We start from the raw sequence: 18759 nt of genomic DNA, 5'->3' as shown, positions 1-18759 counted from the left end.
ATGACAGCCAAACTAGAGCTTTCATTGCCATATTTGGAATATCACTTAGCATAAAATGAAGTAAACTTACCTCCACCCATCCAACATAGCTGCCACTCCTTGATTGCTTGGATGTTTTTCACGCGATTTGGAACAATGTATTGTTATCTTTCCTGTCATTTTTGCATGTTTCTTTGTTTTTATTTCTGGGCATGTAATCACACATTATCTTCTGTTTATCCAGCATTTACAATCCCTTTCATTAAGAGTTTAGTGTTTTTGCAGCAAGTATTATTGTATATTTATTTTTTGGATCAAATATTCAAGATGAATAACTTCTTTTACCTGCTGCTAACATCCACGCCAGATAAACTCACGGGTAACAGCTAATGCTAATATCTTTTTTGTTGAACTTAGCTGCTAAAGTACGCATTTGAACATGGTAGCGGCCACGTTAGTGACCTAATTGCTAAATAGTTTGTCGCAAGTAATCGCTGAATTCAGGCCAGCGACTCCCAGAAACTCTTAAACATATCACCCAGACATGATTGTTTTATTCTTTTAATGATAGATGCATTTTAACATGGAGAGACAAAACATGAAAAAAAAAAATAGCTTTTTATTATATATTTTAATTATTTGGTTTACCATTGAGTGAAATGCGTGAAAGCAGTTAATTCTTGGTGACAAAGACCCTCGGTCAGACGTTTGTGGTGGTTAACCACAAGGTTAGCACACATGCCATGTAGTATTTGGCCTACTCGTCTTTACAGATCCTATCTAAATCATTGATGGTTCGTCGCTTGCCAACACGGACCTTCAGCTCCCTGCAAAGATTTTTTATTGGTTTGAGGTTTGGAGATCGGCCGGACCACTCCATGACCTCAATTTGGTTCTTCTTGATCCACTCCTTAGCTGACTTTGCTGTTTGCCTTGGGTCATTTTCATGTTGAAAGACCATTCCATGGCCCATTTTCAGCTTTCTCTCCGTCCATCTTCCCTTTGACAAAGTGAAGTAGCCCTGTGCCTCTGGCAGAGAAACACCCCAAAAACATAAAGTTTCCACCTCCATGCTTGTCATCGGGCACAGTGTTTTTGGGTTCATCTGACCGCAGAATGTTCTTCCAATCACTTTGCATTTTGTGGCGACCATTGGCATACTTTAGGTGGGCTGCTACTTGTGCCTTCTTAACAGGGGAACATTTTAGGCACTGCAGGATTTTAATCCATTGCATTGCAAATTGTTGCAATCGTCTTCCTGGTGACTGTGGTCCAAAGTGCCTTGAGGTCATTCACCATTTCCTGTTGAGTGGTTGCAAGACAATTTCCCACAGTTCTCATGATCATTGCCACCCCACGAGTAGAAATCTTTTTTGGAGCACTAGATCAAGGTGTATTGGTGGTCATGTATACTTCTTAATTTTTTTCACAATTGCACCAATGGCTGTTACTTTAATTCCTGGTATCTTGCTGATGTTTTTGTAGCCCATTCCAAATTTGTACAGATTAACAATAAAGGTCTCTGAGGTCCTGAGAGAGCTCTTTTGTCTCACCCAGGTTCAGGGTTTGGAATCTGATTGTTTGATTCTGTTAACAGGTGTCTTGAATTCAGTTAACCAGTTGATTGTGAGTGTCTAACTCAGGGGTCGGGTACCTTTTTTACTCAAATAGCCATAAAAGCAAAATATTTAGATTTGATTTTGGGAAAAGCAGCACCATATATTTTGAAAAAAATAAAATTGTAATAATAATAATAAACAAAAATGCTAAACTGCTCTCAAGACAAAAGCTTTCAGGCATTTTATTTTACTGTGTGACATTTCATGATCTGTTAAAATGTTTGAAAAAAAATAATGTGTCCCAAATGTCAATAAATAAATCACTTTAAACATGTCTTCCTCCCGCAATAACTGAAAATTGTCGAGGCTCTATTTTACCTTAATTTCTTTTTCATAAATAATGGTTTAAAAACAAGGTGCAAGCAGTTATTTTGTAAAAACATCACCAAAATCTGCAAACGAGGTTCCCGACGTATTTACTTTTGGATTCTTAAATGAGCTTCCATACAAAGGATTCTTTAGTGATGTACAGTCAAAACAGGATCTGTTGGTGTGACACCCTGACTGTAAACTGTAGTTAAAAATGTCTCTTCTATATACTGGACAGTATCGTATTTGATTTCAGTGTGGTTTGGCTTGGCATGCATTTCAATAGGCTTTGATCATTAAAGTTTGGAGCCAAATGGAGAAAATGTGCATGGAATCTTTTTTTTTTCTCTGAGCCATACATACTCACAAAAAGAGCCATATTTGGCCTGCAAGCCATAGGTTCCCGAGCCCTGGTCTAAATGGTCTGTGGAAGTCAGAATTTCTTATACATATTAGAGCAGGGATCTCCAACGTGGTGACTTCGGGCACCTCAACTGTCCGTATGGGGCACCCTGCGCGGACCTGTCCTCAAAGTAAAAATTCAAATAAATATTCTTGACAAGTATTGATAATTTTAATTATTTTGAAACTCATTAAGAGAATAGTTTGCGAATCTGCGTGTCAAACAAATGTATCTATTCAGCCTTTTTTTTTTTACAAGAAATACATGTAACTAATATCCACTTTATGGATTTTATGAAGCGAATGAGCAAAAATTGTGCAGTTTTTTTACCTTGCTATTTGGCTAACTTTTTGTTGGTCTTTTAACATCTTGGGCCACTATTCCCTGTCCTTGACCAATTACCTATGAATGTCATCTATTCTACTATTTCTTGGACGAGAGCATTGCTGCCATTGTCTGAAGTCAACGCAGCTGTTTCGTTATGAGGTATATACAGCGATGACAGGTCGTTAGCTTGCTTTAATCACACATTTTTATTGTGGCACTCAATCTTTTGATTATCTTATAGGTCACATGTGACTGTTCTGATCGACCGGATACATGTTAACCGTTATCCCGTAGCCACGCTGTAATTGTTTAGTAAGAATCCATATGTAGAGAACAAAAAACTGAATCCCGAATTCAATTGATTCGAAGAGTTGATGACTATCGTGCGGCAGGTTGGCAGCTCAATAGTAAAATGTCTTTCCAAGCTGCCGTTGTAGATAAATTCCGATGGCGATAACTGCACTAGATAGCAACAGGATTACAGCGTGGCCAGATGGCAGCTGCTGCGTTGCCTCTCACAAAGCTCCAGGCCTTTAGCCAATGTGGAAAATACAACAGGTGACACCCTTTGAAAGCATATTTTGACCAGAATTGGAAGAATAGCCATGGATTAAAGCCTGTGTTTATGTCAGTGGAAAGAATTACAATCAACTGCAAGTGAGGAGCGCTTATTTTTAAATTCAAGTCATTGTCTTTTGACAAGTCAAAACACAGTTGAAAGGGGGAAGTGATTCTAATGACAAAAGAGGAAACACTCATGTCTGACAATTGAAAATTAAAGGAAAGAGAAGACTGCTTTAACAAAAATATGCTTATCATGCTTACCATATAATAACCTTATGTATGTAAGACCATAACAACTTCATTCATTCCCAATCTACTTTTCTTAAAAGACTGAGGTACAACTCCAATCATGCATTGTAGCCACTTGGGTGCTGTTCATTTTAAGTGTAAATAAGTAGTAAAAAAGGCCTGCCACACATGACTTGCTTTCAGAGCAGCTGCTCTCAGCAATAAACAACTGGGGGTAATAGATTGTGGCTTAAACAGGGCAGTTTATTTTAGGCAGGCCACAACCCCCCCCAAAAAAGTGCTTTTTTTCTCCCCCCTGCTTTCAGCAATCGTTGACCTGTGAAAATTTATTGTGGCATCTTATTATAGGTGGGTAAGAATGGCACGCCTCCTGACAAAAATGCCAGGTATAATGGATTGCAGCCAAAACAGTGCAGTTCACTTTTTAGTGGACAGGGCTGAAAAAAGTGATCCAACCATATTCACAACAGCATCAAGCTTCTATATTCGACTTTGATTTGAAATGAAACGGCTAGCCTCTTCTTTACACTTTACACCAACCATATTGAATGGATGCACGAGATCCATCCATCCATTATCTGCACCGCTCATCCTCAGTCAGGTAGAGGGGGTGCTGGAGAACATCCCAGCTATCTCCGGATAGTGGGCAGGGGACACCCTGAAATGGTTGCCAGCCAGTAGCAAGGCACACAGAGACAGACAACTCACTTGCTCATTCACACCTTGGAAAAATTTGGAACGTGCAATTAACCTGACATGCATGTTTTTGGAATGTGGGAGGAAACCAGAGTGCCCGTAGGAAACACACGCAAGCACGGGGAGATCATGCAAACTCCACAGGAAGGTTCGATCTTCAGAACTGTGCCACGCTCGCGCTAACCACTGCTCTGCTGTGCTGCCTGATGCCTGAGATATTAAACAATAAAAATGTCAAAGTTCTTAGCGCACTGGATATTCAGTATAGAATGTTTACACACGAAATAGTAGGAGGAAGTGGATTTCCTCTTCGGGGTAGATGCTGGGTGATGTCTCACAGCGCCACAAGCCGGTAGCAGTTCTGCCTTCTACTCGGAAAAAGGTGCACAATACAGAATCTAACTGACAGCAATGTTATTATTTTATTATTATACAGTGCATCCGGAAAGTATTCACAGCGCTTCACTTTTTCCACATTTTGTTATGTTACAGCCTCATTCCAAATTGTATTAATTTAATCTCTTATCTCAAAATTCTACACAAAATACTCCATTATGACAATGTGAAAAAGTTTTTTTTTACTTTTTTTTAATTTATTAAAAATAGAAAAGTAAGAAAACACATTTACATAAGTATTCACAGCCTTTGCTTAATACTTTGTTGATCCACCTTTGGCAGCAAATACAGCCTCAAGTCTTTTTGAATATGATCCCACAAGTTTAGCACACCTATCTTTAGGAAGTTTTGCCCATTCTTCTTTGCAATAAGCCTCAAGCTCAATCAGGTTGGATGGGAGACGTTTGTGCACAGCCATTTTCAGATCTCTCCGGAGATGTTCGATCGGATTCAAGTCTGGACTCTGGCTGGGCCACTCCAGGACATTCACAGAGTGGTTCTGAAGCCAATCTTTTGAGATCTTGGCTCTGTGCTTTGGGTCGTTGTCCTGCTGAAAAATGAACCTTCGCCCCAGCCTGAGGTTAAGAGCGCTCTGGAGCAGGTTTTCATCCAGGAAATCTCTATATATTGCTGCATTCATTTTTCCTTCTTTCCTGACTAGTCTGCCAGTTCCTGCTGCTGAAAAACATCCCCACAGCATGATGCTGCCACCACCATGCTTCACTGTAGGGATGGTATTGGCCTGGTGATAAGCGGTGCCTGGTTTCCTCCAACATGGCGCCTGGCATTCACACCAAAGAGTTAAATGTTTGTCTCATCAGACCAGAGAATTTTGTTTCTCATGGTTTGAGAGTCATTAAGGTTCTTTTTGGCAAATACCAGATGGTCTTCCATGTTCCTTTTACTAAGGAGTGGCTTTCCTCTGGCCACTCTACCATACAGGCCTGATTGGTGGATTGCTGCAGAGATGGTTGTCCTTCTGGAAGGCTCTCCTCTCTTCACAGAGGAACGCTGGAGCTCTGACAGAGTGACCATCGGGTTCTTGGTCACCTCCCTGACTTAGGCCCTTCTTCCCCGATCGCTTAGTTTAGAAGGCCGGCCAGCTCTAGGAAGAGTCCTGGTGGTTCCAAATGTCTTCCATTTACGAATAATGGAGGCCACTGTGCTCATTAGGACCTTCATAGCAGCAGAATTTTTTCTGTATCCTTCCCCAGATTTTTGCCTCAAGACAATCCTGTCTCACAGGTCCACAGACAGTTCTTTTGACTTCATGCTTGGTGTTTGTGCTCTGAGATGCACACTCAACTGTGGGACCTTGTATAGACAGGTGTGTGCCTTTCCAAATCATGTCCAATCAACTGAATTTACTGCAGGTGGACTCCAATTAAGCTATAGAAAGATCTTAAGGATGATCAGTGGAAAAAAGAGGCACCTGAGCTCAATTTTGAGCTTCATGGCAAAGGCTGTGAATACTTTCCGAGTGCACTGTATATTATATATTTTTGAAATCCCGGAAAAAATGTTCGTATCTACTGTTTTTCGTAAGTCGAATGGTCGTAAGTTGGGGAGTGTCTATAATTCTTCAGCACATTTTATTTCACTGTGCGATGTTTGATGATAATTAGATAAAATCTATGAATTTATAATAATAATATGTGTCCCATTTCAATAATATACCACTTTGAATTTTTCTCCCTCCCTCAGTTACTTAAGAGTGTTGAAACTTATTTTGACCGTAATCTTTGTCCTAAATAATGGTTTCAAAACAATGTGCAAACAAAGTTGTTTTGCACAAATGTCACAAAATACTGCAGACGAGAAGGGTATCTTCGTATTTACCTTCGGCACAGACTGCACTGATGGAGAGAACTACGGGAGTGCCTTGCGCTGTGTGCAGAGATCTGCTCACCCAATCAAATTGCTCTGAGTGGTTTACTGCCGTTTTTACCTATTAACAGTTTGTTTGTGGGTTTTCATCATAAATTATCTCAACAGTGAACAAATATGGATTAAAGAGTTTTCATTTAAAGGATTTCTTAGCGACCTACTGCCAAAACAGGTTATGTTGGTGTGACACCTTGACTATAAACTGAAGTAGAAAAGTGTTACCATGCTACAATCAGTGTTTTCTTGGCTTCGCATATACTAAAATCGAGGCCCAATCCTCGACTTTGGAACCTCACAAAAACATTTACCATATACCCCCACTACGTTCTAACGACAACAGAGATTAATAATGTATTTTTTGGATCGAATATTCTAGATGAGATAATTTGCTGCTGCTAACATCCCGCCTGAGAAAATAACAGGTAGCGCTGGTGATGTTTTTTGCTTCTGCTAATATATATATTTTTTGTTGATCTTAGCTGCTAAAGTTAGCATCTGAAAACTTTAGCGGTCGCATTAGCAACCCCAATAGCTATCTACAATATGACACAAGCAATTGCTGAATCTAGGCCAGTGACATCCAGAAACTCTTAAAACATATTACTCATCTTTGGCTGTAGAAATGCTCTGCTAGCTTGAGTAAAAACAGAAAGGCAAAAGCTACGGAACAACATGAGGATGAAAATGCGTGCCATAGCATAAATTGGAAAAAAGTGTGATTTGTCATTTTTCAAAATCCTCCATTAAAAAAAAAAGTCAAACAAACCGTAAAAAAAATTATACATGACCGCAACATGGAATCGACTCAAACTTTTATCTCAGATCCATATGTACTCATAAAAGGGCCATATATGGCTTGCAAGCCATAGGTTCCCGACTCCTGATGTACATTATATTGTTATAAATTACAATAAAGACAATTCTATACTATAAAAAAACAAGACGGGCCACATTTCATCACAAAGTTCTTCTTGGTATGATTTTAGACAACTGCTTGAGGTAAGCAATCCACAGATTGCGAGCCAGTGTGAGATCAGTGTGGTTAATCCTGGAAAAGAGGGAACGAATGATAGCTTGCCCTTGGGCAGGGCAGAATCCAAGCAAAGACAGACTGTTGACGGAATCTACAATGACTCAAGTGCGGTGAATGATGACAATATGCTCCCCTAAATAATATTTTTACGCATAATTTACCCAACACATTGTCTCTTGAATTTCTTTGGTTAGAAACTGAAAGGATACCCAACACGTTTCTTCCTTTTGACCCATAACCTAATGCAATCTTGGTTATGTGTGTGCCTCAGGTCCTGTCAGCAGCATCCTGGTGAACACGTATGGCTGCAGGCCAATCGTCATGATGGGGGGATGTTTATGTGCCGTGGGCATGATCCTGGCTTCCTTCTGCACAAGTGTGGTGCAGCTTTACATCTGCATCGGCGTTATTGGTGGTACGTCCTTGGCAATCCACTTAACTGACTTTCCCTGATTAGCTTCTGGCTGCAAATAGGACGGCCTGAGATAAATCGGGAGGGAAGAGCACCGGAAATAACCTAAACAAGTTGTAATTTTTAGAGTTCTCTCGTTCATTAAGGGTGGCTTGATCCAGATAAGTGTTTTTCACGCTTAAACTGATTTCTAAATCTTATTAACATTTCAAAATATGTTTTTGTTTGTTCTTGTCTAAATCAAACGTTTATTTTAAGAGTTATTTAAAGGCATGTCAAGTTATGTTTATTTGTAAAGCCCTTAATCACAACAAGTCTTAAAGGGGTGTACAGACTACAGACTGTGATCACACCATACCATGATCTAAAACCTACATGAGGGTAAGGGAAAAACTCAAAAACCTTAGCGAGGGGAAATGAACAAAAACCTTGACAAGGGACAGCACATGAGGCGATCCCCCTTCCAGTATCACAGGCTGCAATGGATGTTGCAAGGGCATTAACAAATAATACACAGACATCGTCAACATGAAATATACACTTTTTGGCTACTTTATAATGTACACCTTTCCAACCAGTCATTAACACTTAATTTATAAACATCCAATCACATGGCTGCAAATCAGTGCATTTAGACATGTAGACATGGTCAAGACAATCTCCTGCAGTTCAAACTAAGCATCAGTATAGGGGAAGAAAAGAGGTTTGAGTGACTTTGAACATGGCGTGGTTGTTGGTGCCAGAAGAACTGGTCTGAGTATCTCGGTAACTGCTTATCTAGTGTGATTTTACCCCACAACCATCTCTAGGGTTTACAGAGGATTGTCTGAAAAATAAAAAATATCCAGTGAGCAGCAGTTCTGTGGGCGGAAATGCCTTGTTGATGCTAGAGGTCATAGGAGAATGGCCAGACTGGTTCAAGCTGGTCGAAAGGCTCCAGTGACTCAAATAACCACCCCTTACAACCAAGCTAGGAAGAAGAGCATCTCTGAACGCACAGTATGTCGAACCATGAGGCAGATGGGCTATAGCAGCAGAAGACCACGCCGGGTCCCACTCCTTTCAGCTAAGAACATGAAACTGATGTTTGCACAAGCGCCTCGAAATTGGACAATAGAAGATTAGAAAAATATTGCCTGGTCTGATGAGTCTTGATTTCTGCTGCGAAATTCGGATGGTAGGGTCAGAAATTGGTGTCAACAACATGAACACATGGATCCTGCCTTTTATCAATGGTTCAGGCTGATGGTGGTGGTGGTGGTGTAATGGTGTGGGGAATATATTCTTGGCACTGTTTGGGCCCTATGATACCAGATGAGCATGGTTGCAAAGCCACAGCCCACTTGAGTTTTGTTACTGACCATGTACATCCCTTTATGACCACAACGTGCCCAACATATGACGCCTACTTTCAGCAGGATAATGTGCCATATGTCATACAGCTGTAATCTTTTCAGACTGAAGAGTTCACTGTACTCAAATGGCCTTCACAGAACACTATATCTCAATCCAATAGAGCATCTTTGGGATGTGGTGCGGGAGATTTGCATCATGGATGTGCAGCCGACAAATCTGCGCCAACTGTGAAATGCCATCATGTCAATATGGACCAAACTTTCTGTGGAATACTTCCGGCACCTTGTTGAATCTATGCCATGAAGAACTGAGGCAGTTCTAAAGGCAAAATGGGGTCCAACCCATTTCTAGTATGGTGTACCTAATTAAGTGGCCAGTGAGTTTAGGTTATTCATAAGCAGGGTTGGGTAGGGTTACTTTAACTTGATTACTTTCAATTACTTTTGGATTACTCCAATACCAAATATGCTAATAAAAGACAAAATAAACTAAATATGAATAAAATTATGACTCACAACACGTGGTAAGCTTTCTCTCCAGGCTTTGATCTCTTTGATCTCCGGCAAAACTAACATAAAATGCGACAGAAACGAAATGAAAATAAATCCAAACAGCTGTCCAACATCATTTTTGCCGTTCCATGTATTCCGTTACTCCCCAAGCCTGCACAAAGTTTAGTAATCTTATTCATATTTAGTTTCTTTTGTCTTTTATTAGCATATTTGGTATTTGAGTAATCCAAAAGTAATTGAAAGTAATCAAGTTAAAGTAACCCTACCCAACCCTGTTCATAAGCTATAGTACACTAGTGTGTTTTAAGCCTAGATTTAAATGGTTCCATTAATCACAATTCTTTGTTAGAGTAGCATAACAATTTTAACGGGAAAGAAAGGCCTGTTTCAAATACAGTCCAAACGCCAACCCAAACCCCCCAAAAGATGAAAAAAGGAGTTTATTCGAGCGTGTCTAAGAAATGCAAGTACTTGATGAATGAGCTGTCCAATCAACTGAACTTACTGCAGGTGGACTCCAATTAAGCTGTAGAAAGATCTCAAGGATGATCAGTGGAAAAAGGATGCACCTGAGCTCAATTTTGAGCTTCATGGAAAAAGGCTGTAAATACTTATGTAAATGTGATTTCTTAGTTTTCTATTTTTAATAAATTCAAAAAAAGTTTAAAAAAAAAACTTTCACATTGTCATAATGGAGTATTTTGTGTAGAATTTTGAGATAAGAGATTAAATTAATACAATTTGGAATGAGGCTGTAACATAACAAAATGTGGAAAAAGAAGCGCTGTGAATACTTTCCGGATGCACTGGTATATATTTATATATATATTTTTTTATTATTATTTCTTAGACCCGCGAAGCTCTGAACCCGCGAACGTGGAACCGCGAAGTAGCGAGGTCCCACTGTATAACGCTCAGACCCGTGGAAGCTTACAGGGAACATTGGTCATAAGGCAGGGTCGCCGTATGCCGGGTTTCTGCTGTAGTTTTATTCCTGATTTTGAGTACTTTTTTTTTTTTACACACAGGACTCGGATTGGCCTTCAACCTTCAGCCAGCTCTAACTATGATCGGCAAATATTTCTACAAAAAGCGCCCGATCGCCAACGGCCTGGCCATGGCTGGCAGCCCAGTGTTTCTGAGCTCCTTGGCCCCGCTCAACCAATTCCTCTTCAACCATTTTGGCTGGAGGGGGAGCTTCTTGATCCTGGGTGGCCTGCTGCTCAACTGCTGCGTGGCCGGCTCGCTCATGCGACCCCTGGGCCTGCCACCCTCCAAGCTGAAGAAAGACCAATTGGCCAGCAGTAAGGAGAAGCTCACACCATGGCAAAACATCAACAAGTATCTGGACCTATCGCTCTTCAAACACCGTGGCTTCCTGATTTACCTGTCGGGGAATGTCATCATGTTCCTCGGGTTCTTCGCGCCCATCGTCTTTCTGGCCGCTTACGCCAAAGATATGGGCGTGGACAAGTACTCTGCCGCCTTCCTTCTCTCTGTCCTGGCATTTGTGGACATGTTCGCCAGACCCTCCATGGGCCTGCTGGCCAACTCGCGCTGGGTCCGGCCCAAGATTCAGTATTTCTTCAGCTTTGCCGTGATGTACAATGGTGTGTGCCACATGCTGTGCCCGTTGGCAGAGTCCTATACGGGGCTGATAGTGTACGTCATCTTCTTTGGTTTTGCCTTCGGCATGGTCAGCTCGGTGCTCTTCGAGAGTCTCGTGGACTTGGTCGGGGCGCCCCGCTTCTCCAGTGCTGTTGGACTTACTACTATCGTGGAATGCTGCCCAGTTCTGCTCGGGCCACCCATTGCAGGTACTGTCGCCATGTTATAAACTCAAAGAATAAGAAATACTTGATTTACACTCAGGCTGCTGCTAAATAGCAGCTATTTTTTAGTTAATCATATGATTATTGTCTTAATTAATGAAGGACTTTGGTATATTTAAAGCTGACTGACTGGATCCCTCAACCACTACGGTTGAATGGGCACCATTTCCCGTGGTGTGTCTTGAGCATTTAGGCATTAAATATTACTCACTGTCTCTTTAAGGTTCTTATCTGAAAAATATTTTAAATTCACACAAATAACATACATTTGTTAGGATTAAAGGGATACTGGGTAATATTTGACCACTATACTACAACGCTGTATTGTGTACTTCAACCAATGAATTGCGGCACAAAGCATAAGGAAGAATAAAAACTATGGAAACGCAAAGTGACCAAACCGCCGAGGTTTTTTTTCTCATTTTTTTGGGCCAGCCTTTCACAAGGTTTTTGATTTTTGGGGGTACCTGTAGCAGATAGATGGCAGATATTCATGTCAGCTCTCTTAAGGTGAGCCTCATGTTACGTAAGATAAAAAATATATATATTTACAACTAAGGCGCTAAAAATTACACAATGTCTTTTTGAGTTTGACGTATAGAATCAAGAACCTCTCAATAATCCAATTTAAGCGTTAAGATTCCTACTAAATATCACTTTTGGGAGACCACACAAATCCAAGATTTTTTTTCACTGTATTTTCAATGCTTTATATTAGTCAATAATTGTGAAATATATCACTGAATAGGAAAAAATAAACATTTTAAATGATTGTGATTATTCCAATTGCAATTACAATTTTTCAAAACAGTATTGCAATTTTGATGCGATTTCCAATTTTAAAAGAAAAGTGTACTATCTGTGCTAGTTTTTGTTTTTTTGAATATTTAACACTCCTGTTGTCCTCTTGTCAAAATGACCCACCACTGTGCTGTCAAAAACCCAGAAAACTCCCCTTAAATTATATTTTATTTAACTTAAATGTGGTGACTTTTCCTAGATGGGTCCAAGCAGTAGAAAAATGAAATTTTGTTTTTATTCACATCTCCAAAAAAGGTACAAAAATGGCCCTTAAAATGAAGACAAAACAAGGGTTAATCATATTGACATGTTTTTTTTTTTTTAACTTTAAGAAAACAGCGCTCTCTTCTGGGGAGTTTTGTCATGGTTGCTGTCTTTTCACACAAGGCTTAAACTGCAGTGTCGTCGATTACACTATCGCACTAGGCGACATTGCAATATTGATTAGATTTTGGTTAATCCCCTAGGCCTCGTTTTCGTTTTTTATTAGGATATAAATTTAAATCTATTTTGCCTCACAGGGAAACTCGTCGACGTCACCAAAAACTACAAAATCATGTACTTCTGCTGCGGCACCGTGGTAACTTTGGCGAGCATTTGGCTCTTCATCGGCAACTTCATCAACTACAGAATTCTGGATCGCGAGCGCAAACTGGAGCAGTACAAGCCGGCCGGATCAGATGATTCTGACGTGCTGCGAAAGCAGGAGGAAATCGAGAAACCGGCATTGGCGGAGCCAGACAGGGAAAAAGGCAGGGAGCCCATGCAAAGGGAAACCAACATGTAAGAACTTTTTTATCAGGGCCTCAACATACTCCGCAATGATCAAACCAAACTATTAAGAGCGCCTAGTGGTGTTGCACCTGGCTCTGCCAGTCTGGAAAAGAACCAAATGTAAGGAAAAAATAGTAAAAAGATTCGTCAGAAATTATGAAATTGGAACAAAACTCAGTTGTGTACTCCAATTCAATCCAAAAGTTGCACCAGCTCAATGAGGAAGTCTTGAAACAATGTTCAAAACTGGTCCTGACTATGCCCAAAATAGAACTCGTTTTCGGCGTAGACAATCTGTCGCGCAGCGTGTTCAACTTCCAGGACCAGACTGAGTATTTGGATGAACAAATCTAAAGCTGGAGGGAGCATTTTAGTTGAGGACATTTGTTACAAAATTACAAAATTAATTCAATCTGAGTGCATTCCTTATTGATGAGGAGATGGTCTCCTCTAAAAGGTATGTAAAAATGATTCTCCTCCTCTCTTATAGGAGTTGCAAAATGGAACATGGAGCTTTAACAGACCCTTTTGGGAACTTACATTACAAGGCAATAAAAAAAACCTCAACGTACAAGATATTAAAACTGCACACAGCTGAATCGTCAAGGTTGTATGATAAGGCTAACTATTCGGAAGACCATTGCTGGGAAAGTACACTGATATAAAAGCATACATTCTTATGAATATAGCAAATACATACTTTATGAAATTATGTGGATAAATATGATGTGCATTTTTAACACTAAATTAATAATGTGATTATCAAAGTAATAATGTTATGAATAGATGATTAAAGTAATACAACTGGAAAACTCAATTATGATTACATATTTAGCGACACATTTTAATAATTTAACGGCGTTGACGTCTGTTTAAGCTATAAAACTCTCTGTATTGTTATCCATTTTGTCTCTTACGCTAGCGAGCAACCTTCTTTATTACGACGCTGAAAGGAAAATGAAATGTAGTGTCTCTTTTGTTACGCCAAAGATATGACTGGCAGGTTGCTTTCTGGTGCCAATTTTGCTCATGTTATAAACTGCTCTTATTCCAAAAGGAAAACTAAACTCATGTGGGAGTGAATGTATACTCCTGTGCAAGCTTTAATGGGACACTGTGAATATCTGAGCAGTATATATTGCTGTATTGTGTAGTGCAATCAAAATCAAGTGCTTGAAAGCACAAGGAAGATTACAAACAAAGGAGACTTAAAGTGACCAAATCGCACAATTTATTTATAACACCCCCCCCCAGTCTTTCAAAATGTTTTGCTAGATGTAAGATCAGGCCTAAAAAATCTAATATTAAAGCCCACCCAGCCCAAGACAGGGCAATTAACTTGATTTGAGGACCGAGCCTGAAGAAAACCTTAATTTTCATATTTTATTTGTAAGGACTTGGGAGGATAAGGGGTGTTTTGTTTTTTTTCAGGGCGGGTTCGAGCCTAGGACCTTACTACTAGTTTTTGTTTTTGTGTGTACCCTTAAAAGCAAGATAAAGGACAATCATGCTACGTCAGCCCGTAAAACATATACAAATTTCTTGACCTACGAGTTTTAAAAAAAAATGCACGGCTCTGTGATAGTTTGTACTTTTGCTTGTTAATCAAATCAATAGTGTTTTTATTTATTTTTTAACTACTAGGAGGTTAAATAATACACAACATCCCTTTAAGAAGGTAATAACAAATCTATCAAACTAGGAACAACTGAGCAAATGTAAAGTAAAACTGTTTATTTGCAGTTATTTCAGGTAACTCAAATCCCATTGTAAGGTTTTTTTCCCCCTCTCTCAGTATACAACAAATTATATGGTAACATAAATGTATTTATCTTTCCTTAATGTGACTTCAATGCTAACTTCCAGAATCTGGATTTTGGAATAACAGTTTCATTACAATCTTATTTAAAATAAAAAGGGACACTATGTAATACTTGACCACTAGATGTCGCTGTATTGTGTAGTCCAACTGAAAATGAGTGCTGAAAAGCACAAAAAAGAATGCAATCTACAGAGACTCTTTAGTCGCAGGTGCCGAAAAGGCGGCCCGTGGGCGGGATCAGGCCCGCCAAGGGTTTAAATCCGGCAGCAAGACAACACTCAGAGAAGTGCAAGAGAAAAATGAGCTGCAGTTCTAAATATGTCCACTTGATGTCACCCAAGCCTGGCAGCACTTGCAAAGCAACTGTGATATTTCTTTCTCGTTTCACTCTTTTCCTTTCTCTTTCCTTTTTTCTATATTTTCTCTCTCTCTCTCCCTTATACTCTATGTCTCATTCTCTCTGTAGTTGCCTCTTTCTTGCTCTTTCTTTTCCTTCTCTCTCTAACGCTCTTTTTCTTTCTTTTTTTTATTTTTTCTATCTTGTGTGCTCTCTTTTTGTCACTTTTCCCTTTCTATTTTTTCTCTTTCTCTTTAAGTCTTTCCTTCTTTTCTCTCTCTCTCTCTCCCTCACTCTCTTGTCTCTTATGTTCACTCTTTCTCCCTTTCCCTATTTGTATTTTTCTATTCTTTCTTTTGATCTTTCTCATTTTCACTTTACTTTCTTTTTCTTTATATCCTTCTTACTCTCCTTCTTTCGCATTTTTTGTGTTTCCTTCTTTCTCTTTCTTTCTCTCTTTTTTTCTTTTTCTCCGTTTCTCTCTCTCTTGTTCCCGCTTTCACTCTTTCTCCATTTTTTCGGTCTCTCTCTCTTTGCTTCTCTCTTTCTTTCCCTTGTTTCTTATCTCTCTTTCTTTCTCTTTTTCTTAAACCTACAAGCCTGAGCCCCCTGAGTTTTTTTCCTAGCATGTGGCCCCCAGATATGAGTTTGACACTCCTGATAAAATCTTAAGACTTTTAATATTTTTTTATTCCAGCCTTTTTTTTGGGGCACCCTCGGCAGCATGATGGCGGACAATTATGTCAGCTCCCTTTTGGTGAGCTTGTTATATAAAATAAATACACATTCCTTGACCTGCGGTATATCAAAATATGCTTGTTTATGTAATAATTAATGTATTTCCGCTTATTGTGGTTTCTCTACCACTAGGAGGCGCTAAATAATACACAATGTCCCTTTAAGGAGGTAATACAGACCAAATCTATCTAACTAGGAATAACCGAGAGATTGTTAAGTAAAACTGTTTATTTGTCATAATGATTTGAGGAAAATCATTTTGTGAGTTTTCTTTCCCTCTCAGTATGTTTTTTTTAAATTTACAATCTCAGTGACATAATGAAGTTACATTATTAATTTAGCTTCCCAAAATGTGACTTCAGGCGAAAATCCAGTATATGGATTTAGCCAAAACATTTAGATTACGACACAATTTTATTTGAAATTTAGCTTTTAGCTTTGACAGCCGTTGCCTTAATTGTGATGAAATGAATGAAAATTGTTATTGAAATGGATTTGCCTATTTTGTGGGTTGTACCAAAACAAATGCTGTTGACTAACACCGTTCGCGTAATACATCATTAACATGACACCGCTGCTACACATTTTCTCTGACATGTGAATTGAGGACTTGTCATTTTATTCCAGCCGCGCAAAAAGAGGTATTGGAAAAATGCAATTCGATATTTTAAAGCTTGTCAGTGTTGCACATAATTTGATTAGCAAATGTTCACTGTGCTTTTTATGTATTTGAAGTTTCTGAGTAGAATCTATGCAAACCGCTACACAAGCTATTTTTAATTTTTTTTAAAACAGTTTGGCTTTGTAACACTGCCCTTTGCTGTTTGTGAAGATCATTGCTGCCCATTTAGAGACTATTTGATGCTACGCCGAACAGCTGGCTTCGCTTGGTCATTGTATTGCATTGCATCGGCAGCTGGCTTTGGTTTATACAACTTTGTCCTTTAAAGCATTATCACCCCCCTACTTATTGCGCTTAAGGGTACAAGTGCATGCTACACCTAAACCAGGCACTATGAAATGTGTATTACTGCAAGATGTACGTATCAATTATGGGCCATGCAAAAAAATAAGGTAGCGTTTCCCAGTGGTAAATTGTAATGGGAAGAACTTCTTGCAACTGAAAATGTAAGCAACATTCCCGGGCCGCGGAACGGAGCGAGTTCGGCGGACGCGGCGTCACAACGCGAGAAAAGGCGGCGGGCGTAGCCCGCTCGTCCGACGACCCCAGTAGCGCGGCGCGACGACAGGCGGCCGTCTGTTTTTTTTGAAGGGGTGTCGCTACTTCCCAGATTTTCGCTTTTAGCGGGCGGTTTTGGTCCCCATTAATCGGGTCTAAAAAATAATAATTTAAAAAAAGATTTTTTTTTTCTCTTTTTTCTTTTTCTTTTTTTTTTGAAGGGTCATCGCTACATCGCAGATTTTCACTTTTTGCGGGTGGTTTTGGTCCCCGATAACCGCGATAACCAAGGTCCCACTGTATATTGCTGTTATGGATTCTTTGGTCAAAAAGGTTCCCGGCCCAGGACCTAGAGGGTGAGAGAGTTGTCTGTACAACAAAAATATTTGCGATTTACTCAAGATCTAAAAATCATATGTCTTGATATGCACACGCAGGCTTTTAAATCGCATATACAGATCGCATATATGCAGTATTTGCGGCTTTTTAAAATACATTATTTCACACTAGATTTTTTTCTTTTAATGGTCCTGGATAAATTGTAAAATTGGCCTTGAAGGTCTTTAAAAAGTTCATGCATTTTGCCGCGATAAAGGTTTACAAACCTTGTTTGAAAAAATTCTCCTCATTCCTTGTTGTACAGTCAAACATTTCTTTGCTCTGAAGCACGTATTTATTTTCTGAACAAGATTGCTGTTATATTATGGTACAGGAAACAGTCTTCCGATCTAGTGAATGTTTTTTTCTGTTAGGATTGAATTGGCACATTTGAAACAAATTTAGGAGGATTGTGATTGCTTTGTCATTATTTAGTGCCTTATAATCATCAATAACTTGCATGAATTGGATTTTGGTCCTTAGTGTCCATTTTGGATTTATATTCTTCTCTAAATTTCTTTGTGTGAAACTAACGCCGATTTCTTTGCAAATTTTGCGCAACCAGTTCTTTCAGATCAGGCACATTGTGTTGAACTCTTTGTATTTTCTTGTTTGCTGTTCAAACACTTGATTCAGATTGTTTCTTTCCACTTGATTCAGGTTGTTTCTTTCCACTTGATTCAGGTTGTATCCTTCCACTTGAATCAGATTGTATCCTTCCACTACCTCCGCACATGTCCTTCCCCACTAAGGACAAATATACAACACGGGTTTGCACACTAATGGACAGATTATTTTTGTTATGTAGCATACAACTCAATAAAGTATATATACAGCCCTTGAATGTCATTGGATTGCCTACTTTTTTATAAAGAGTTTTTGAAGTTACCTTGGTAAAATTACTTAGAGAAATTCATTTGCACTGACTGGACAGTCAGTGTCTTCGTGGCAGAGTGTGCGTCAAATGACCTGGTATTCTTAGTGGGTCTTCCATCCAAAATACTAACCGGAACCTGCTTAGCTTCCCGAAATCAGGCATTCTCAGGATGGTAGTGCCGTAAACGGGTCAGATTTTAAGATATTTAACTTGTTAAATAAATAAATAAGATCATTTACTGCCTAAATATTCTCCCATCATCTAGATAAGATAATTGT

The 18759-nt window shown here is 39.3% G+C and overlaps 1 protein-coding gene across 3 annotated transcripts in view; it reads left to right on the top strand.

The window, feature by feature from the left end:
• LOC148357382 (monocarboxylate transporter 2) overlaps positions 1-18448 on the top strand; it is a 34997-nt gene extending 16549 nt beyond the window's left edge. For 2 of the 3 annotated variants that reach the window (XM_088347426.1, XM_088347425.1), the window contains exons 3-6: positions 7734-7877; positions 10771-11559; positions 12897-13158; positions 18289-18448. In XM_088347426.1, coding sequence (XP_088203552.1) covers positions 7734-7877; positions 10771-11559; positions 12897-13158; positions 18289-18307 — 1214 coding nt within the window. In that variant the 3' untranslated portion in view covers positions 18308-18448. Of the gene's footprint in view, positions 1-7733; positions 7878-10770; positions 11560-12896 lie in introns of all 3 variants that reach the window. The other variant, XM_088347427.1, reaches the window with a different exon arrangement.
• Positions 18449-18759: the final 311 nt, after the last annotated feature.

The sequence above is a fragment of the Urocampus carinirostris genome, chromosome 11 (genome assembly GCF_059441175.1).
Source record: "Urocampus carinirostris isolate Australia breed hairy pipefish chromosome 11, RoL_Ucar_1.0, whole genome shotgun sequence".
NCBI lineage: Eukaryota > Metazoa > Chordata > Actinopteri > Syngnathiformes > Syngnathidae > Urocampus > Urocampus carinirostris.
Note: the sequence above shows the minus strand (reverse complement) of the source record. Positions and strands in the feature narration are given on the sequence as shown.